Source organism: Manis pentadactyla, chromosome 6, assembly GCF_030020395.1.
Source record: "Manis pentadactyla isolate mManPen7 chromosome 6, mManPen7.hap1, whole genome shotgun sequence".
NCBI classification, from domain to species: domain Eukaryota; kingdom Metazoa; phylum Chordata; class Mammalia; order Pholidota; family Manidae; genus Manis; species Manis pentadactyla.
In genome coordinates, this window is record NC_080024.1 from 20,737,138 (window position 1) to 20,760,613 (window position 23,476).

The 23,476-nt window shown below is 35.8% G+C and overlaps 1 protein-coding gene across 2 annotated transcripts in view; it reads left to right on the forward strand.

The window, feature by feature from the left end:
* Positions 1-23,476, forward strand: part of BARD1 (BRCA1 associated RING domain 1) — a 74,425-nt gene that overhangs the window by 7,678 nt on the left and 43,271 nt on the right. The window contains exons 2-4 of one of the 2 annotated variants that reach the window (XM_036916369.2): positions 6,098-6,154; positions 9,331-9,479; positions 21,469-22,424. In XM_036916369.2, the coding sequence (XP_036772264.2) occupies positions 6,098-6,154; positions 9,331-9,479; positions 21,469-22,424 (1,162 nt within the window). The remainder of the gene's footprint in view (positions 1-6,097; positions 6,155-9,330; positions 9,480-21,468; positions 22,425-23,476) is intronic. The other variant, XM_057503576.1, reaches the window with a different exon arrangement.

The window sequence follows — 23,476 nt, forward strand, 5'->3', positions numbered from 1 at the left end:
CTTCGATTTGCTCTGGTGCTGCTTAGTCATTAGGACAAGTAGTCACTAAGGTACTACGTTAGGGTGATAAGGTGAGACATTTTCTACCCTTCAGGAGCATATGCTTAACTGTAAGGGATAAAATATACACACTCTTCAGGAGTAGATTATGAAGGCCAAGGGGATGCAGAAAAGAGTGGTTGGTGGGGTCAGTAGAGGAAAGCTTCAAGGGTTTTTGAGTTGGCCTTGGATAGATTTTTCTAGATGGAGCGAGGTGGTGAGTAATTAGCAAATAACAATATACCGAAACATATTGTAGAATAAAAGGGAGTGAGCCAGGTGGGCTAAAAGTTAAGACTGGTCAGATCAGTGCTTAGTAGCCTAAAGACTATTCAGAGAGCAGTTCTTGTAACTTTCCTGGACTCGGTGTCCTCATCTATAAAATGAGGAGAGTGGATAATTGGTTTTTAAGGTTCCCTCAGCTTTGCAGATTCTGTAATTATTAGTGTTTGTTGGATACAAAATGTTTAAAACTTTTTATTAAAGTTTAACATACTACAGAAAAAGGCACAAATCATTAGTGTTCAACATGTATCATACCCTTCAAATTGTGATTCATTATGTGGTATTTTGATTCTTTTGATATCTGTCTCCTTCAGTTATACTACATATTTCATAAGGAGAGGTTCACATTTATAGCCACAGTGCTGGATGCATAGATTTTTAGTGTTTGTTGATTAACTCATGAAATAATTTAGGTTAAGTTAGGATCACATTTAAATGTCCTTCGCAAGTGGAAATATCAGAAGGACCTGGCCAATTCACTTGAAACTCTCAAGAATCCTCAATAGGTTCCTGGGGTTATTTACCCAGAATTAATAGTGACTAAGGTCTCAGGGCAGGTGTAGAAGGCACAGGTCTTTCCGCCTGGGATTTAGAGCTGGAACTCCATATGCATCCCCAGCAGGTCTGCACATACCTGATGAGATACAGGGCTTGTGACTGACTGAGAAACATACCAGACACATTGAGCACCCTTTAGCTCATAGCATAGGGGATGGAATTACAAGTGAAGTTATTGTGATACAGGTTTGGGGCTCACAGGAGAGATTTTAGGCTGGGAGTGCAAATGTGAGCATCATCTGCCTATATAGATGGTAAGTAATTGAAGGCATACTTCTGAAAGTGAGAAGGGAAGAGTGTGAAGATGAATGCTCATGTCTGAGCCTTGAAACAACATTTCAATATCAGGTTGAACAGGTGAAGCTTTAAGGACAGAGGAATATCAGCAGTTACTGTTTTACTTTGGAAGAAAGGGAATAGCAGACAGAATAAGCAGAACTTTGAATGGATGTGCATGATATTCTAATCTATCTCATAATAGTAGATTATATTATAATGAGCCATTAATGGACAGAATTCTATTGCCCATTTAACTTCTGGGATATTGACTCATTGATTTATTCAATATTGACACTAAACAGTTAGACATGGTTCCTTATTTTTCCCATGTGCTTTAGTTGAATCTGGCATATAAATTAACTTTACAAAATAAGATGCTTCCATGTCATAATACACGTCTCTCATTAACAAATTTATTATCCTAAAGAAATGTACAACAAATTATTTAATTAACTTGGAGAGTCTGTGCATTTTGGTGTGAAATAAGTTCGGTCCAGACTTAAAAACAGTTTGGGGATTTTCTAAAATATACAGCCCTGTGCAGCTATCTTGCCTGTTAAATAACAGTTGGTATCTCATGGAAGCTTAGGGAGCCATTTGGCTAAAGTAGGTCTGCCTCACTGTTGTAATCTCAACTGAATTTACTTTTCTTCTTTGCAAAGAAAATTTTATACCAATTGGACCTTTTCTTTTTTTTTAAAGTTTGTTCTGTGGAACTTCAAAGCATCTTGTGTTTCTCTTTAACTACTTAATTCTCTAAGTTGCCATCCTCCGATTGCACTGCTCTTTCCAAATCAACCACATGTAAAGTAACAGAAGTATGACTGCACATGAGAAAAAATAGAGTAGCTGAATTTTCAGGGTACAGATTTCCTGTTACCATGCACATGTCTTCTTATTCTACTGGACTTTTTCTTTCTAATATATATGAATATGAAACAAAAACTAGGTAAGGATAAATAGATTTGTTAATATCAATTCATTTTTGTATGTAGTCTTCCATTTGGTTCACTCACCGAGGATTTGTTGAGATCCTGCTGTTCATATAGTCTGTAGGGCTATAATCTATTTGGAGATGAGAAAAAAAAAAAAGGAAATCAGGCAGATAAAATACAAGCTGCTTAGTTTTCAACATTGATTTCCAGAGCCTCAGGTAGATGCCATCTCTGTGGCACTTCAGAGCATCTTGTGTTTCTCTTAAGTCATATACTAACCTGCTTACAAAACTACTCAGATTATAAGCCCCTTAGGAAAGTATAATACAATCAACTTTGTGTCCTTTATATGTCAGGTATAGATTTTGCATAAGTGATGACATGGAAACTAAAATCCAAGAATTTCTGTGCTTTTTTGTTTAGTGTCATTTTATTATATCATCCTGGACTATGTTTGGATAGTGTGTTGGGCTTAAATAGTTTTTGGGGAGGAGAAAGTGTATTCTAGGCTGGGGAGAACATTCTGAGTCATCATGAGTTTGGAGTTGGACCTAGGGTATTTGAGGAATGTTTTTGAGGATGTATTTGAGGAATTAGACACTGCCTGATAAGAGCAGAGTTTTTACTGAGCAACAGTGAAAGAAAAGCTTGCCTGGCTTTGGAGTTACAGATTGTGAAGAACTCTGTAATGTTGAGATTTTAAAATTATACATCAATATACTTGACAAAGTCAGTAGGACTAAGACTATAATGAAAACATTCTTATGCCTCGTCTCTTAGTCACCCTCAAGTTCTACACTCCAGATACAGCCTTTGTCTCTCGTCTCTTTTAGCTCAAGTATTTACTTCCACATTTCCAAATATGTTTCCATTGCTATTTCTTGATTTTCCCCCCCATTTTTAAGTATTATTTATTAACTTTCTGATTTCTTATTCTGAAAGATGCATTTTCTTATTACCTTTTATCTGCTAACTTTCTGATATGGGAGATGACTGTATATAGAATTTGAAGCATAAAATAATTTTCAGTCATTATTTTGAAGGCCAAGCATCCCTTGTTACCCTTGAGATATCTTAATGCTATTCAAAAAATATGTATATGAATCCTTTAAAAAATATATATATGACAGTTTTGTTATTTTTTAATCTTTGGAAGCTTGTGGTATCATGTCTAGGAGATATCTTTGGTGTTTTGAAGTTTCAGTTTTGCAAGCCTTTGAGTATATCTAAAGTATAAATTCCTGACAGTAGAATAGCTGAGTTAAAATTGGGTGTATTTAAAATTTTAATAGATGTTGTCTGGTTGTAATAAAAATTCTTTTATTTCAGAGTATCTTCTCAGCTAAGCTCTGGGCATTGTCACAAAATCTGGTTTGACATAGATCAATACCACCCTTTGTGTAGTGTATCTACTCTTTGAGCTTTTCATTACAATTCTTTTTGAACTTGGCATTACCTTCTCCCAGGTTTGGCTGTAACAGTCCTCTCTCTGCTCCTTCCCCTGGTATACCTCCTCCCCAATACACTTCTGGGGCAGAAGGTAGAGTGGAAGGCAGGATTTAAAGAAAGGGTTGGTTTTTTTTTTAGGTTTAAGGAGAGATGATGACCTGTGTATGTTTAGGTGCAGACGGAAGAAGAAAGGTGACTAGAATGATGAGAGTATACTACTTTAGGATACAGAGAAGATATGGAATGTAGGGGCATGCAAGAGATCTTTTCCTTTGAGCCTGAAGGGAGGGGTAGAATTATGGTAAAGAGGTAGAAATGAGTGTAGGCTTATAGTACAGTTGACCCTTCAACAATGTGGGAGCTTGTGGTGCTGACTCCCATGCCCCTTGTGCAGTTGAAAATCTGTGTATAACTTGACTCACCAAAAACTTAACTGCTAATAGCCTGTTGACTGATAGTCTTACTGATAACATCAATAGTTAATTAATGCATATTTTATATTTATATATATGTGTCATATACTGTATTCTTACAATAAAGGAAACTGGAGAAAAGAATTACATCTTTTCAGGTTGTTCCAAATCCCTCCCAGATTTTTCCAATGTATTTGTTACAGAAAATCTGTGTATAAGTGAACCCATGCATTTCAAACGTGCTGTTCAAAGATCAGCTGTATTTGGTTCTAGTAAGGTAATGGAGATTGTTTTGAACAGCTATCAAATAGCCATTTGTTTTTGTTTTCTTACAGGACATCTAATACATCACTTTGATAGAAGTACAAAGGAATAATTTGTAAAGTCATGTTTGTATTTCTTTCTGTAGTTTTGTAAAAGTTATTCACACCCTGAGAGTAGGCAGGGAAGGAATGGACTGTGGGGCTTATCTAGCATTATGATTGACATCTGTGAGTGTCCGAGAGGTCAATGGATTACGGTGGTGGTGCAGCTGGCTCTGAGGTCATTAACTCTGGCCTAGGCTGCAAAGGGAACCCAAGGAGCTAATGAACTCTGTAATGGAGTTCTTTCTAATGGTGCTAGTGGAGTTCTCTCAAGTAGAGAGCAACCTGAAGGTGGAAGTTTGGTCAGGGTTATGAAATGAAAGAGACATAGGGAGGATACCATGATAAGAGGAGGTAAGATAATAACCACTTTTGAAATCTTAGAGGCAGAGCTTGTAAAGAAGTAAAAGTCAAAACATTTGATTGGGAGGTAAGAGCATAGATGTGGTAGGTCAAAAAATTATAGGAGGTGCATGAACATTATAGCAGATCTTCTTAATGCCAGAATCACAAAACTGGCTGGCACATCACAAGTCACATTTTTATCCCTCTATTCTACAGAGTGTGATAGAAAAGAATCATATTATGAGTTTTTAAAAAGTAGTGGGTTTTGTAATGTCATTGAGCACCATTTAGCACCATTTTCAGTATCTTGAGAATAACACTGTGGGTGTATTCTCTGTTTGTAGCACTCTTTCTGAAAACTCAATTTAACTTTAATGTTTATATCTATTAAAATGTGCAGTATGATACTTCTGATCTTTCAAGAAATGTGGAAAACTATTTTTATTGATACATGGTATGCACACAGAGGTAATTGGATAATAATGGTGTAAGCACCTAAAGGTCCTAAGGTTAGTGTTAATAAACCAAGCACAAAAAATGTTCCTTCTTTAAAAACTTTGTTTCTTTTGTTTGCTCTTGCTATATTATGCCCTCTGAATTTAACTGTATGTGTGTTTATTAGTAAGCACCACTACCTTCTTAGGATCATCAAATGCAGCAGGTATTCTGATGGACAACGTTGGGAATAATTGTGTTTCTCTTTTCCTCCAGTGCCTTTAATCTCATTCAGTCCACAGAATACCAATCTGATAATTCTTATTTGTAGTTGCTCAAAGAACAAAACAACCAATTAACTGTGAATTGAAAGAATGGCTGTTTTTTTGACAAAGCAGCTATGAAAAATAGATGGCTACCTAACACAGCCAGAGACCTATGTTTTCGAATAGGAAATCATTAATTCTTATAGTCAAGGAAACCAGATGTCCTGATTTTCCTGGGGCAATCCCTATACCTGCTGTCCCAGCATTCTATCCTGATATCATTCCCTTTCATTCAGAAATGTTCTCTTTTGGACAACACATTGTATGGTCATTCTACTTTAGGGTCTCATTTTGAGATTTATGGTCTTCATTTTGAATCATGAGGTGAAGATGTATCTGAGTAATTGGAAGAAGCAGCCAGTGGTTGGTTTTGCCAGTAAGAGGTTTAAAGATACTTGAACAAAGTTTTATTTCTATGTCTTCCCAGTATATGACTATAAGAAGTATTACATTTATACTGAGTTGGGAGGTTGCTGTTTGAATTTACCAGGTGTGTGATGATACAATATTTAACCAGTGCATAACAACCCTTCAAATAAGTACAGCCTTAATGTCTTCTACTTGGAAAAGAGAAATATGGTAATGCTGGACCTTAAATTTATGAAATGTTAGGTATACAATGTTTATAACAATGACTTAAGTCTTGACTGCTTTCCTTTCTTCAACAGTGCTAATATTCTGAGGGAGCCTGTGTGTTTAGGAGGATGTGAGCACATCTTCTGTAGGTAAGTAATAGTTTAACTATTCTTTACTAGGTAACAGTCCTGTAATCATATTGATAATATCACCTAATGTTTGTGTAACTCTTATAGTTTGTAAAGTAACTTACAGTATCCATTATCTCATTTTGATCCTTATAGCTGTCTTAATTTATAAACAAAATCAAAGCCCAAAGTGTATGACTTGTCCAAATTACAGAGCTTACAGCTTTGCTAAGCTTGGGGAAACAATATGTATTATATAATTCAGATATGTTTTCTTTCTTCCATTTAGTTTTGAATCTAGACTTTCCAAGTTACGTAAGACTTTAGTTATTATATTAGTTTCCTAGGGTTGCCATAACAAAGTACTAAAAACCAGGTGGTTTAGAACAACAGAAATGTATTGTGGCCAGAAGTCAAAAAGCAAGTTATCAGCAAGGTTGGTTCCGAGGGCTGTGTGGGAGAGTCTGTGCTATGCTTCTTTCCTAGCTTCTGGTGGAGGATCTTGGTTTTTGGCAATCTGCATTCCCTGGCTTGTTGAAACTGATCTTATCATCAAGTTCACATGGTCTTCTCCCTTGTGTACATGTTTGTTTCTGTGTCCAAATGCTCCCTCTGCCTTTTGTTTGCGTGTTTGTGTCCAAATCCTCCATCCACCTTTTTTTTTCTTCATAAGAATACCAGTTAATTTGGACTAGGGCTCACCCTGCTGATCTCACTTTTACCTTGATCATCTGCAAAGACCCTATTTCCAAATAAGATCACATTCACAGATACTGGGGGTTAAGACTTCATCTTTCGGTGGAAAATTCTAGTCATCACGGTTACTCTGAAATTATATCCATTTTATAATATGCCATGGCTTGTAGGTAAGAATATTAGATTTTCATCTCAGCTTATTTCTCATTCAGGAGAAATCAATTAAATGTCTTGGTTTAATTGCCTGTGAGACAGGGTTAATATATTGCCTTTGATTCACTTTCATAATTACTACAAGTTCTGACTATGTGACTGTTTGGCACAAGCAAACTGCAGTATGAAGTTTCAGCTGAGCAATGCTATAAATGCCAAGTCATTTTAAAAGATGTTTTTGTTATATCCCAATCCAGCTGAAGCAGAGAAGTAGGAGGAGGTTAGAGGGGCATAGATTTTTATATCATTGACAGTGTTGTGGTAGTTTTAAGGTACTTACATGCCAATCCCTGATAAAAGTAGTCCAAGTATTTTCTTAAGACGTAAGTCATTTAAGACAGTGGCAGGGGGACTCACTCTTTGGTCTCAGACTATTTACGCTCTTAAAAATTGACAACACCAGAGAGCGTTTGTGTGTGTGAGATACTTAAAAATACTAATTCATTCAAAAATGATAATAATACACCCATTACATACTAACATAAATAACACTTTTTTTTAAAGGAAAAATAACTGTTTCATAAGCCAAAAAAAAAAAACTAGCAAAAAGAGCAGCACTGTTTTACATTTTGCAGATCTCTCTATTGTCTTGCTGAATAAAAGACAGCTAGATTCATAAATCCACTTTATATATCTTCAATCTGTTGTTTTGATTGAAGTATGTGAAGAAGATCTGGTCTTACACATTAATATTTGGAAAAAGGAATTTTTTAATTGCCTTTTAAGATAATTATAGATATTCTTTGATACTATACCACTACTTGTGAAGTGCTAGCTTCTATAGATTTGTTACATTGTGGGAATCTAAAATGGTATCAGTGAACTTGGGCTGCTCTGTTATATTCAATTCCATTGATTTGTCCTGTACTTTGAATGGATCTTTTCCCCACCATGATTTTATGTCATCATGCATTGTTCATTTTACAAGTATTGGCTCACTGAGTTATGCAGGTCTATTGAGGAAAGACATATTTCTCTAAAAGTCTGGATTAATGTATAGAAAATAACTTGAGAACAGTTATAAGATAAACATAGAATATATAAAATAGAGTGATCTGAGTACTAGTGTGTACTGGGTAAATGTCTTAACTAACTAGATCTCATTGTCTTCATCTGATAATGAGGTAGTGGTTCTTGAAAGTGCATTTTGACTATTTCACTAGTGTTCCTCAAATAATTAAGTATTACATAACAATTGATGATTTAAATGCCCTGAAGAATCAGTTAACTTATTGTATATGTTGGGGTCCCAAGTTAAGAGTTCCTCACTACAAGCAAATTTGAAGTTCCTTTACTTGCTAAAGAAATTTAACATTTATTGAATTGATCTAGGTCTTTCCCAGCCCTGGTATGATTTATAGTTCATTTTACAATATTATTCAGTTACTTTGTGTCTGGAATCATGTTAGGGTCTAAGGATACAAAGATTACAAATGTCACAGCCTTTTCCTGAAGAGCTGCCTATTGTCCTCTGTGTCTATAAGTGGGTCATGTTGAAAAGGAAGGTAGCATTTTGGGGGAGATGTGGCCTTTATGATTATTGCATTACCCGGTCCTCTAGAGCCCATCTGGTGAGTCTTAGGAGTGGATTTTAGAAGATTTTTATTTCAGAATCCACAAATAGACTTCAGAGACTGTGAAGTCCCTTTTAAAAAAACGCTTGTGTATATCTTCTTCAGATTTCCTAAGGGTTTGTAAAACCCAAATTTAGGAAATCCTTCTAACTGTTAGACTGTGGCTCTTGGACAGATAACCTGAGGTAATTTAATTGAGTTTACAGGTTCTAAAAGTATCTGAAAAAACCAAGTATCTTTTATCAGAAAAAATTTTAAGACTTTGGATGATTGTCTCAAAACAAAAGGTACTTTTCTCTATTTCTTTGTAGTAATTTTAGGTATTTCTGTGAAACACAGTGTTAAGGTTTAAGGTAGGAAAGGTTGGGGTGCATGGCTGCATTAGGTACTCGGTAAGTTTGTCTTCCTCTGTAGTTTTACCTATTAGAAGCTATGGATTTTACAGGGAAAAATTATGCAGACTAATGTCTGGCTAACTAAGGTCTCTTCATAGTAAATTTCTTAAGTGACTTTCAATGTAGATTTTGTCTGTGTGTGTGTGTGTGTGTGTTACACTCTTTCAAAAACACTATTTTAACAAATATTTTCTAGTTGACCATTATTTGTTAGAACCACCTTTGCTTCATTTAGTTCTGTTCAAACTGTTCATGTTTATGTTTTTGGAATTTAGAGTCCACTGAATGTGTTGATAAATGTTTTTTAATCCTTTTTAAGTAATTGTGTAAGTGACTGCATTGGAACTGGATGTCCAGTGTGTTTTACTCCAGCCTGGGTACAAGATGTGAAGATAAATAGACAATTGGACAGCATGATCCAGTTTTGTAGTAAACTTCGAAATTTGCTGTATGGCGACAGGCTTTCAGGTGAGAAATAATCAGTCTTTCTAGTTAAATAACTAATGAATTCATATTGATTACATAAAATATATAAAACATCTATCAGGGATTCTGAATGACATATTTCAGATTTTATGAGTCATAGTGTCTGGAATCAGTTTGAGAAGTGACAGATGCCTAGAGATAATGAAGTCTGACTCCCTTTTTTTAAATAAATGAGAAACCAAGCTTCAGAGAGCTTACGTGGTTGCCTAAAGTCACACATGTAACTAGTACCAGAAGCGGGAGAAATAGATTCAGTTTCTTCAGATTGTCAATCCAGAGGCTTGTTTATCACCCTTACTTCCTGCTTTGTACAGTCATGATAATTTTTGTATAATATGTATGCAATAGTGGTTTTGTTCTTTAACTCACATAAATACACTTGCAAAATAGAATATAACCTTCCATGGATCATTCTAGATTTAATTAATTAGATGAACACATATTTAAAAAGTAAAAATCTAATATTTTCTATTTAAATGTGGGTTAATGTTTTTAAATTCTTTGACTCTGTTAACTTTATATTTTCCCTATGTGCTTTCTGTTGAGAACTTATTAGCTATGGAAAGAAAGTTAAGTGTTTGAATCTTCATAATTAGGTATTGGATTGTCTTTTTATTGACCAGATCATGCCATATTAGGTTGTGTTTATAGGAGAAACTTCTCTTGACTTTCAGGATGCTCTGAATGATGGGTAACACTCAGAGTAAATGGGTGGATTTTTGTTTTTAAACCTTTTGATTTTAGATATCTGACATGATGTGTTACTGTCAAGTACTGAAGGTAAAGTGGATGGGCCATAATAAGGAAACAAGGCAAATACCTAGAGTCTTATTGAGCAGGTCCATATTTTTAAGAAAAATAATTTTAATCATAGTCTACCTAGGAAAAGTTTTCTATCTAGTTATCTGATTATTGTATTAGACTCCTTTCTTGTATGATAAAATATGCTATGGTGATAAAGTTTTACTTATTTACAGATATAATTACACAAACATACACATTTTAAAAGTAGGTGCCTTTTTGAAAAAATAATATGTTGTATGCTTGTCAAGGGCACTGTGAGGAAAAGTTTTATTATTAATTCTTCTGTACTATTTTTCTTATTATTCAGAGACAGTGCTATGTAAAGATTAGTGTATGATCTTGTCCCTCCCACACACATGCAGATATAGATATCACTGATGAAAGCAAGAGTCCTTAAGTGAGAGTCCACACATCTTTGGGAGTGTTGTGGGTGCAGAGGGAGGATAAGAGATCCTCTTAGGTTAAATATACAGTGTAAAAAATGTTCATGTCTGTGTGAAAGTAGATTTCATCAGATTTTTAAAGATATGTGGTCTGTTAGGATTGTTGCCCACATAGGGAATTTGGGATGCTACTCTGAAATTTGTGTCTGTCATGATGTTTTTGTTTGATTGTTTCTTCTCTAGTTGCTGTATAGTAAGTAATATACTAGCTTGCTAGGACTCCTGTAATGAGGTATCATAAACTACCTGACTTAAGCAACAGAAACTTAGTGTCTCACAATTTTGGAGGCTGGAAGGCCAAGATTAAGGTGTTGGTAAGGTCCTTCCAGGTCTGTGAGGGAAAGATGTGTTCCAGGCCTCTCTCCTTGGCTTGTATTGGTGGTCTTCATTTCCACATGGTTTCCTCCCTGTATGCATGTTTGTGTCAGATTTCACCTTTTTTAAAGATAACCAGTCATACTGCATTAGAATCTCGTTATATCTGTAATGATCCTGTTTCCAAATAAGGGCACGTTCCAAAGTATTGTTGGGAGGGAAGGGCTTCAGTACATGAGTAATGTGATATTTTTAATGGTGATGAAAGTGGGTAGGGTAACCCTTGATAGGTAGTCAGTTATGGTGTACTTGGTTACTGGGTCTCATGGGGTGCAAGGAAGAATAAGATAGATTAACACTCAAGAAATTTTACTGTGGTTAGTGATATTTGAATTACCAGTATGTTTTTCATATTTTGTGAACTGTGACTATGGAGACCTTGATATTTCATCATTATATTTAGGAAAATTACTGAGTTTAAAACAAATTTTTGGGTGGGACCTGAAGCCTTTTACAGTGCCATTTTCTCATAAGAGTAGATGTGGAGTTTGGGGAGAGAATTATGGTGATTTATTTTCTGAGGGCCATTTTATAAACATGGCCTTATCATAATGAGTAATAATTACTTTAGTCCTTACTAGATTTTAGCAGTGCTGGCTTCAAAAGTACTTGTCACATGAATTGAAATTTCAGTTTGGATAACATATAATCAGAATTTTCGGAGCTGTGAGGTCATTTTTAGTCCCTTTATTCTGCATGTGAGGAAATTGAGGACCCAAGGTATCTAGGGTCCTCAGTTTTTGATGATGCAAAGATTTTTCTGTTTGTTGTAAGTTGTATTTTCATCAACTCTTCTTCCCAAGGCCCCTAAAACAAACCAGTCTTAAAGGGCATTTGACTTTTTTGGAGATTATTTCCCTTTGTTTCTTTAAAGTTAATCTATTGAGTATATTTTATGCAGTACTTTTATATGACTTTATTATCTACCAAGTACTCAGAAAACTGAAGTGGTATAAGGTAAACTTATGGGTAAAGGGAACTAATAATTGGGGATTATTAGTTAATAATAGTTAATGGTTGATCCTCTTTATAATGAGGAAATTGAAAAACAATAAGGGTATTAGATTAAGTGCTCCCTAAGATCAAGCTTCAAAATCATATGATTCTCTTAAATGGTCAAGTGTTCAAGATGATGAATTAAGTGGAATGATTGGACATCTCCCACATTTTCTCTCTCTCTTTTTTAAAGAACCCTGTATTAACAATTTATCTTCCAAATGAACCTTGCTGCATGCATTTACTATAAAACATATAATTACTGTAGTTTAGGTGGGTAATTAGGAAGAATTTGTCAAATCATGGGACATAGTATACAGTATACCGGAGATAAAGAAGCCTGATTTTTAGTAACATTTTAAAAAATGAGCTTCTAAATGCTTGACTAGATTTTTCTGTTTCAGTGTACTTTAAAGAGAAGAGATTGGCTATCACAAATTTTTCTGACAACCATTTATGGATAATTTTGCCTTATTCTTTATAACATAATCTACTTTCTACTAATGTAGTTAAATTTAAAAGTTTTTATTTTCTTTTGCCCCTACAATATTAAATCAGACCTTGCAGGTGCTGGTCAGGTTCTGTGAAGCATTTGTTGGTGTTGGTGACATTAAAATATACTCTGATTATGCTTTCATTGGATCACAATTTCCTTTTCTGCTTTCTGATTTGCGGGGAGATGCTCGTGATGTTCTAGTGAATTACATAGTGTTTCATGTATGTTATGACTTTTTTTATAATAGATGAACATTTGAATAGCTGTGTTGCTGTTTTTTTTTTTAATAGAACTGAATACTTCTTAACTTACAAAATAATCATTCTTCAGTGCAGGCGTTAATGTTGCACAGATGGTAGCAAAGTACTTTCCTTTGATTTTTAATAAGTGACTAGTTTGTCAAAGAGATTTTTCAACTTCTGTGAAACTTAGAGAATAATTTGAAAGGCACACAATGTACATCATTATAATCCTTTGATGTAGATTAATGACGGCTAAATCACATTTTCTAATTGCCTTCCTTTTCCATAGTTTATTATTAAACTTTAAGAAAAAACTTGGCTAGGCAGCTCCTTAGCAAGATGTGCATCTCTGTTCCTCGATATTTTGTGGTGTACACAGAAATACCCAAATTCAGAGAGTAGGATTCTTTTAAATGTCATCCTTAAGAAATTTTACTGGGTGGAAGGACCAATATTTTTCTTTGTGAAATGAATATGGTAATTTATCATGCTTAGAAGCAGTTACTCTTAAAACTGTTGCAGCTGTTAATAGTGTGATTTATGTCCCATCAGTGGTGGTGTTTTTGCTTTTTACAGTCGTAACTTAGATACGCTGCATAAAATCCAGAATTTATAATCATGTCTGCTGTTGTGGTCCTTGCTTCGTTAAGACAAGATATGTAATTCAAATCTTTTTGGGTAAATTTATTATTTTGCTGTTGTGGTCCTTGCTTAGTTAAGACAAGATATGTAATTCAAATCTTTTTGAGTAAATTTATTATTACTGGATTGTTAGTGAAATTACTGTGTACTTGTAAATCACATGGATTTATGATCTCTTCACTTACTCTTTTGTAAGTTAAGAAATTGTACATATACACCAGAGTGGGAAATTTGTTGCCTTAAATTTTAGATTTTTGTTTTTTTTGTCAAATATGTTAATACTAACTGCATGTTAATACTAACTGCAAGCGTTAATTTTCCTTTAAGGCTTTTGTATAAGTTTTTGTATGAATTTTTTAAGTTTTATTAGCATTGAGAACTTTAGAATTTGACTTGCTTTTAATTGAAAATGTAATAATCTGTGTTTAAAATGAATTTAAAAAGCAAATGCAAGTTTTTAGAGACTCAGAGAATTAACCTTTAAGTCTTCATAATCCTGAGTCTTTCTTAAATGTAATCCTGGTAACATTTCATCTTGATCTTTCTTCTACACTTGAGATTATACCAGAAATGACTTGATTTTGAAATCTATTTATCACTGCAGAGAAAAGGCCCTTTTGAATTTAGACATAAAGTCTCTGGATGAATGGATACCTCATTCTGACTGATACCCAAGATTCCGTCCTAGTAACACTGAACCATGCTATTCAGCTGGGACATGAGAAGGGTGTCAGAAGGTCTGCTCTTAAGCAGACACACGTCCTGCGTTCAGCAGGGTTCATCATGTTACTGTCTTCCCAGTGTGACGCTTCCATTTCCGCCAGGAGGAAGGCATGGCTTCTTTTGGACTGGACTGGAGTTTGACCGCTTTGCTTGGCGGAGATCATATCTCTGAAATTCCTAAAGTTAAATTCTAATTGTTTGTTTTTCAAAATCCACTATTTAAAAAGTTTTTCCTAGCTGTTTAAATGCTTTTACTTGGTGGAGCTGTTTATAAAGATAGGACTTTATACTCAAGCAGTATGAAGAGAAAGAAGAATAGACAGAAGAATTGCTCTTGAACTTTAGAGAAAATTTGAGATGTCAGTTTACTTTTCCTCTGGCATATTAATTTTAAAATGAAAAATAATTAAGTGTCTGTAAGAATAGTATCTAAAAGGAATTAAAAAATAGTATTTCATAACTTCCTTTTCTCTTTCTAATATTTTAAGACCTGAGAATGTTGAAAAGAAATTTATTCCCAGAAACAATAAGGAAAGTGAAATTAAAGTTATGTTGTATCTCCTAAGTATTAAAACTTCTCAGGGATAAATGCACTTGACAGTTTTATATAACACCTTAGTAACATCAGATTCGTTTATTTCCTACACAGTGGGTGTTACCAGTCCTTAGGAGTAAGATGCCATTGGTTTTCTTCTTAAAAGTAACCTAGATTTAGCATTCAGTTCATTAAAATTTTTCTTTGGAATTCTGTAAGAAAACTTTTATACAGAGCTCTCTTCAGCTTGAATAAGGATGACCTTTCAGCAGAAAAACAGAATTCAGGTAGTTACCTTTTTCTTTCTTTTTTTAAAAGAGGTAAATGAAACACATATGCACTGTCCTAGCTGGTCACAGGAGATTATTAAATCTTTGTTTATTTGTAGAATGAGTATCAGACAGTATAAAATTGTTAGTCATTGTTAAGCCTGTCAAATGGTTTGGTGGTTTTTCCAGTCTCCTTGCCTTTCCCGTGTTCTTCTTTGTACCTGAAATGGTCTTCTTGATAATCCAGTTTGTGTGGAGAGAAAAGCACTGGATTGGGAGTTTAGATTCCCTCCTCCTCCTTTCTTTTTAACTGTAATTCCTCACCTTGAAAATGAGAGAATTGGATGCGTGATACTCAAGTTTTCTTCCAGCTCTTAAAATGAATTCTAACCTCCCTTGTGTAAATACTTGCCGAGACTTAAGAGAGGGTATCAAATAGTTTAATTTATCAGTATTTTCTAAGCACTGTTTATATGCTTACCACTCTGCTGGGCCAACCACATCTGTATGAGGTGGGAGGAGAGAATTTTAAGAGGATATTTTTTAAAGAAAAATGAATGGGTTTGCAACATAGTGAGTCATAAGAAGTACATTATTTGGTTTCCAAGGTATATTTGGTCTTCATCCACAGTTCCTCAAAACACTGCAGTCTTGAAGGTGAAACGGGTGTCTTGTCATGTTAATGAGACTTTTGGCCCCCACCCACGGGCAGGGGCTGGAGGCTGAATCAGCCAATGGCCAATAATTTACTCAATTGTGACTATGCAGTGAAGCCCTCAAATCCACTATGCTAAAAACACCTGCAAAGAGTTTATAGGGCTCTGGTTCCTGCTTCTCCGGTGGGAAGAGCTTCTAGGCTTGGGGAAACGGGACGCGTTCAAGGGCCACTGAGCCAGGCCCCAAGCTTCTTGAGGATACACACTCCTTTATTTGGGACCTTCCCCTATGTATCTCTTCATCTGGCTGTTAATTTGTATGCTTTTCTGTATCTTTATTAAACTGGTAAACATAAGTGTTTTCCTAAGTTCTGTGAGCTGCTCTAGCAAATTAATTGAACCTAAGGGAGAGGTCATGGGAACCTCCAATCTGTAGCTGGTAGGTCAGAAGCACAGGTGACTGCCTGGGGCTTGCTGCTGGCATCTGGAGTCGGGGGTGGAGGGCAGTGTTGTAGGACTGGGGCCCTTAATCTGGAGAGTCTGGTGCTGTCTCTGGGCAGATAGCATCAGAATTGAGTACACTGACACCCTGCTAGTGTTTGAGAATTGATTGGTGTTAATGTGTGTGAAGACCCCCTCCCATACATGTACACACATTGGAATAGGAAATAAAGAAAGAATGTTCTTTATCAACTGATGAAGCAGTATAAAAGTATGTAGAGTAAAATGTAGCAGTCTCCCTTTACCCCTTTACCTCAACTGAAAAACACAAAATCCTTTCTCAGAGGTACTGTTTCTGTCATTTACCATTTTTTTATGAATTTATGAAAATATTTGTACATAAACACAAGATAATTTTTAAAACATAAATGAGATTGTGCTAATTGTAAAAGTGTCTTGAAGATCTTTGCGTGTTAGTTGATATATATAATAACTACTTAACATTTTGTGAGATAAATGTTCTGTAATTAACTGATCCCCAATTGATGAACACTTTTCCCTAACTTATGGTATTACAAATATTGAAGTGATTAACATTCTTATACCTCCATTTTTGTAGGCACATGCATGAATATTTTTTGTACAGTTGACCCTTGAACAACACAGGGGTCACCCCTTCCACCCCATCACATGCGGTTGACAACATCAGTTTAACTTTTGATTCCCCAATAACTTAACTACCAGTAACCTACTGTTGATTTTATGGTAGTAAATGATTACACTACAACCTACATGTATGTTCTTGCATTCTTGACATATATAACTTCTTAATTTTTTTCAGTATTTCTAGGCTACACAGTTGACAAGTTTTCTTCAAATTGTCGGAGATCTCCAGAATATTTTCCAGTATGGTTATGGAAAAAAGCCTGCCTATAAGAGGACCCGCACTGTTTAAACCCATTGTTGTTCAGGGGTCAACTGTATTTTTAAGATAGATTAGTAGAGGTAAATTGCTTTGTGAAAAAGTTATTTTCATTTAAAATTTGCAAACATTTTATATCACCTTTGAAATTCCTGAATTTCATTTGCTAAGTTTTATTTAACTGTTTTGTGTCTTTGATTATAATTGACAAAGGACCCATCATGGATTCCTGCACACACAGTGGGTTGATATAGGAAACAAACTCTGAGCTTGGGGAATTGACTTTTTGTAGTAAGTAGAAATAGGCCTTTTTTTTTCCGATGGAGAGACACTGCCACATCCCTCAGAGTTCCTTGTAAACATAGTCCTGAGCAGTGGCCTGGGTGAAGAGCAGCCAGGGCTTTGCCTTCTTGGTATACCCTTCAAGAATGTCAGGGATGCTGAGGATGCCTGGCAGATTGTCTCTTACATCACTGTTCTCTTCTAGGTGCAGTCAGTGATTTAAGCCAGAAAGATGTGAATCAGTTTCATTACCTCCTTCTTATATTCATCTCATCACCAAAACCTATAAATTTTATCTCCTAAATATTTTTCAAATAATTCTGCTACTTTCTTTTTCTGCTACCACCTCCCCAGTCTTTTATCTTGTACCTACACACCTATTTTGCCTTCTTAACATTATTCTTACATCCACTCTTGCCTTTTTCCAATCTTTTCTCTCATATTCTAGCCTAGAGTAATCTAAAAACAGATGTAGTCATGCCACTTACCTTATATAATAAAACATTTTATTGGTTTTCCATTGTTCTTAGCATAGGCATTGAAGTCTTTAACATTCTCAGCAAGAATTTGCATAGTCTGTCTAGTGCCTATTTTTATAGTCTCACCTTTACACCACTTTCCTTCTTGGTCTCTGCAAGGTGGTATACTGGCTGTCTTTTAGTTCCTTAAATACATGATATGCCCTCCTACTAGTGGGCCTTGAAACATTTCAGTCTCTCCCCTGCCTCTTGGTTTAGTTAATTTGTAGTCCTTTAGATTTTGTGTCTAGTACTTTTTACCATTTCTGCTGCTACAATGCTTGTTAAAGCCACTATGATCTTTCTCTTTGATGATAGCTACACAGTTGGTCACTATGTCCCCTCTTTTCTTTAGAATCTAGAAGTTCCACTTCCATTTCCACATTGCAGCCAGAATGACCATTCTAAAGCATAAAACATTTCCATTTCCTGAATTGAGTCTGTGTGAGATCTAGCTTGCTTTACCTGAACTATAAGAACCCATTCATTCAGCAAATATTAATTGAGCCTCTACTATGTGCCGGCCACTTAGTAAGCACTGGGGATATGGCAGGGTAGAGACATAAAACTGTCTTCATAGAGCTTTTATCTTGATGGGCAGAGACAGATGAGGAAAAAAAATAAGTAAAAACAAGTAGGAGATGATGGTTTGTAAGTTTCAAATGGAGTGTCAGGAATGGAGTTGCAAAAAGGTGACATTTGAGCAGGAACCTAAAGTTGGTGAGAGTGTGAGCCATGCAGGTATTTGGGGAAAAGTTCTCCAGGCAAAGGATGAGCGAATGTGAAGTCTCTGAGGCAGAGCTGGCTCGGTGTATGTGAGGAATAAGGAGGCCCGGTGGCTGGAATGGTGGGTGAGGGAGAACAGGAGATGAGATCAGCAAGGTTGTTTCTGGCTTGCAGACAACTGCTATGATTGTGGTTTTTGTCTGGAGTCATATTAGAAGTCTGGAAGGTTTTTAGTGGCATAATCTGACTAATTTTAAAAGGATTCCTGGTTGCTGTATTGAGAGTAGGCTTATGGAGAAATGCAAAGGATTGTAAGCAGGAAGACATTTAGGGGATTGCTGTGATAATCTAGTGAGAGATGTTAGTGTCTTACACCCTGGTGGCAGGAGTAGAGATAGGAAGAAGTAGACAGATTTGGGGTGTATTTTCCATATGGGCTATGAGAGGGAGAGCAGAGGCAAGTTTGACTCAAGTTTTTGTCTTAAGCATCTGGACTGATGAATGTGCCATTTACTGAGATGGGAAAAAACTGAAGGAGGAGCCGGTTTGGGAGGATGTGGATCAGGAGCTCAGTTTTAGTCACATTCATTGTGAGATACTTGTTGGAGTAGACATGGAAGGTAAGAATTGTTAAGGAAGCAGTTGGATATTGGATATATATATATATGTATTTTATATATATATAATTGCCAAGGGAGTGACTGCAGATAGAACTCCCAAGCCCTTCCACTTAAGAGGTTGGTGGAATGAGGAGTACTTTCAACAAATCCTTAGACTGAGCTCTTTACAGAATGCTTCTGCTTACCTGTCTGACTTCACTGCCCTCCATACTCTGCTCCTTGGCCAAGCTCCCAACACACTGGCTTTCTATCCCTTGAATATGCCAAACTCGTTCCCATTTGGGACCTTTATGCTTTCTCTTCTACTTGGGAACCACTTTCTTAGATATTTACATGGCTGCTTCCCTTTGTCATTTAGCTCTCAACTCAAAGATGAGCTCCTCAGAAAGGCCTTGTGACCTTAGCTAAAGGACCACGTTGTTTGTACAAAAGAGTACTCACTCATAAAATGGGACACCTTGTCTACTTAGGGACAGTGATTCTTTAGTTTTTTAAACCCTTCTGAATCTTTGTGTTTTAATTCTTGATGATAAATACATATTTTTTGAAAAACTTCCTTTAGAAGTATAATGTGCACATCATAATAAGTGTATAGCTTAGTGAATTTTCATAAACTGAACTCACCCAGTAGAAGAAGAAACAGTCTGGAAACCCCTCTTGTAGCCCCTTTCCAGTCACTGCCTCCTTTCTCCATAGGGATAATCACTGTTCTGAACTTATATATTAGATTAGTTTTAGCTATTTTTATGTACTCTTTTGTGTTTGGCTTCTTATGCTCAGGTGTATATTTGAGTGTATAGTTAAAGTTCATTTATTCTCATGAGCTTTTGGTTTACATAGTTTGAGGTTGTATTAGATGGTACTCACAGAGTTGTAACTATTTAATTAACCTAGATTCATTTTACTTGAAGTAAGTTGAAATCAGGTAGTGTGAATCCTCAGCTTTGTTCTTCAGTACCATGTTGGCTATTCTAGGTCTTTTTTGCTTTTTTCATATTGTAGTTCCTTCTGTTTCCATGTACATTTTAGTATTAGCTTGTCTATTTTTAACAAAAAAGCCTCCTGGAGTTTTCACTGGGATTATGTTATAGTGTGTAGATCTATTGGGGAGAATATGGACAATTTAAGAATATCAAGTCTTCCAGTTCATGAATATGGTATGCCTTTCCATGATTTCTTTCATAAATATTTTGTAATTTTCAGCAAACAGAACTTGTACACATTTTGTTAGATATGTGATTAAGTATTTTATTTTGGGTCAGTACTGTTATAAATGGTACCAAATTTTAAAAGAATTTCATTTCACATTTGTTCATTATTAGTATGTAGAAATATAGGTGAAGCTGAACTTCATATGTCAGTCTTATATTCTATGACCTTGCTAAAGTCACCTCTTTTATTAATTTTTTAAAAAGTGTCTTTGGGATATTCTATATAATCAATTAAGTCAACTGTGAATAGATAATGGTTTAATAACTTCCCTTACAGTCTGTGTGCCTTTGTATCTTTTTCTTACCTTGGTATGCTGTCTAGGACTTTCAGTATGATGTTGAATATTGAATAAGAATGGTGAGAGCAGACATCATTGCCTTGGTTTTGATAATAGAAATAAGATAGTAGCTCCAGTCTTTCACCATTAAGCATGACACTGGCTGGATAAATTTTTATAGATGCCCTTTATCATGTTGAAGAAGTTCCCTTCTATTCCTAATTCGCTTAATCTTTAAAATAATGAATGGATGTTGGATTTTGTCAAAATTTTTTTCCATCTCTGTTGAGAAAATCACATTGTTTTCTCTTTAGTTTGTTAATATAGTGAATTGTTGTGATTGGTTTTCAGAAGTCTTTTTTTTAAAATTAAGCATCAGTCAATAAGTTTCAAGTTTTATTGATCACTGCCTATTAAATTCTGTATCTGCCTGCCTGTGTATCTGCCGACGTATTTAGTATATCTTTTCTCCATGGCTCTTCCACCACTAGCATACTGTATGCTTTACTTATTTATTTTTATATTCTGTCTATCCGTGGTGGAATATGTAAATTGCAGGTTTTGTTTTCTGCTATATCTCTAGCCCATAGAATGGTCTAGAATAAAGTAGGATTCTGTAAATATTTGTTGCGTGAGTATCTGCACTCAGGGAGTTCATAGTCTAGGAGGGGAGCATAAGGTACACAAATAAAAAGGTGGTACACCTTAGGGAAACTATAAAAATTCTTTGAGAGCTGAAAGATGGGAGAGATTAAGTTCATATAACAGATTTATTTTCTTTTTTTCTATCAGATTTGAAAGAAGATACAACTAGGAAAAGTTTATTTAGTGATGCAGATAAGAAGAATTCAATAAAAATGTGGTTTAGTCCTCAAAGTAAGAAGATCAGATATGTTGTGAGTAAAGTCACAGTGAAAACCCAGCCTCAAATGACAAATGATGAAAATGCTCAGCAGGCCTCAGTCTATGAATTTATTTCTACAAGTCCTCCAGCAGATGTTTCTAAGAGGGCTAAAAAGTCTACCAGATCTAGAAAAAAGCAAAAAAAGAAAACTTTAGCTGAAATTAACCAGAAATGGAATGTAGAGGCAGAAAGAAAAGATGGTGAACTTGACTCCAAAGAGGAACTTAAAGAAAAGTTAGTATCTTTCTGTAGCCAACCGTCTGTTATTGCTACTTCTCAGATAAATGGTGAAATAGACTTACTAGCAAGTGGCTCTGTAACAGAATCTGAATGTTTTGGACACTTAACTGAGGTTTCTTTACCATTGGCCGAGGAAATACAGTCTCCAGAGATTGAAAGCAGGAATGAAGTAGTGACTCCTAAGAAGAATATCTGTGAAAATGATCTTACATCTAAGAAATCCTTGCCACTAGGTCATAATGGAAAATGTGGACGTCACATCAGACTTTCCAGTCCCATTTCTAAGAGACGTAGAAGCGTCTCTCCCAGCACCAGTGGAAATTTTGTTAAGCAAACAGTGCTCTCAGAAAACATAGCACTGCCTGGCTGTTCTTCATCACTTTCAAGCAAACTTAAAGTTGGTGACACATTAAGGAGGAGAAACAGTAATATATCAGATGAATCCATTAGCCTTTCACCAGGTATACCACCTTCTACACTGAATAGTCCAAGTTACAGACGAATGATGTCTAGTCCTTCAGCAGTGAAGCTTTTCCCCAGTAGCCTCAGGGGTGTGAAAAGAAATCATAGAGGAGAGACTCTGCTGCATATTGCTTCCATTAAGGTAGGGTGCTTATTCTGAACTATGGTTTTGGATGAGACTATAAAACATTTTCTTTGGGGTTTGTGAACAATGGCATGAGATTACTAGGATAATTAACCCACCAGATGTGATACTTCCTTTGAACCAGAGAAGCAAAATTCATGGGTCCTACATTCTCACCTCAGAGCAGTGACCCCTGGGCCTGAGGGGCATCATCTTAAAGGAGAAAACCAGTAGTTCAATATTTCAGCCTCTACTTTGCCAAGTGCTTTCACTCATCTATTCCATAATGGTTTTGTCCAGATTTTTGCTGTTTTGTTTACCTATTCTTATCATGCTTTTTGAACACAGACAATTATCAAGTTACTGCTGGCAACATGCTTTACCTAGCAAAAAAGCCAGGGACAATGTGAGAGGAAACAAGCTATGTTTGATACTCCTAGTGGACACTGTTAGAATTAGAAAGGTTGAAATATGTGGTATGTACATTTTTCCAATGACCTGGAAATTTGATGGTCAGGTGGCCCTTCTGGTTCACCACAAAGGAGCTTCTCTGTGCTCCACAGCCAGCCATTCTTTTTACTGGCCTGTTCATTGAAGCTGATTCTCTTTATTTCCTCAACGCCTGGGGTATGACAGTGTTAGTTTTTTGGAAACCCTCCTATGATTTGGAACTCACAGACTTTGATCTGTGATTTCATACATGTGTTAGGAAGATACAACATCAGAGGGCTTAGTGCTAAATTAGGATGGCTTTTATGATCTTTCTGTAAAATTCACTGGAAAATCCTTGGTTCCTTTGTATGGATAGAGAACTCTGGGAGGTCTGGAAGGAACCCTTTGGAGGCTTGCAAACATAAGGCTGGCGAGCAACATGAAACATCTGGGAAGAGCATGGTGTAGAAATTGAGTCCAGAGATTCCTATATTTTTGTGTGGAGAAAGGGAAACAAAAATGAGTTTCCCAACAGTTAGTGTTTTATTTTATTCTTTAACTTTATCTTCCAGTAAATGATGAATATAGAATACTCTCTGATGCCAGTGAGGGGAGAAGCTGGAACGTGACTAACTACA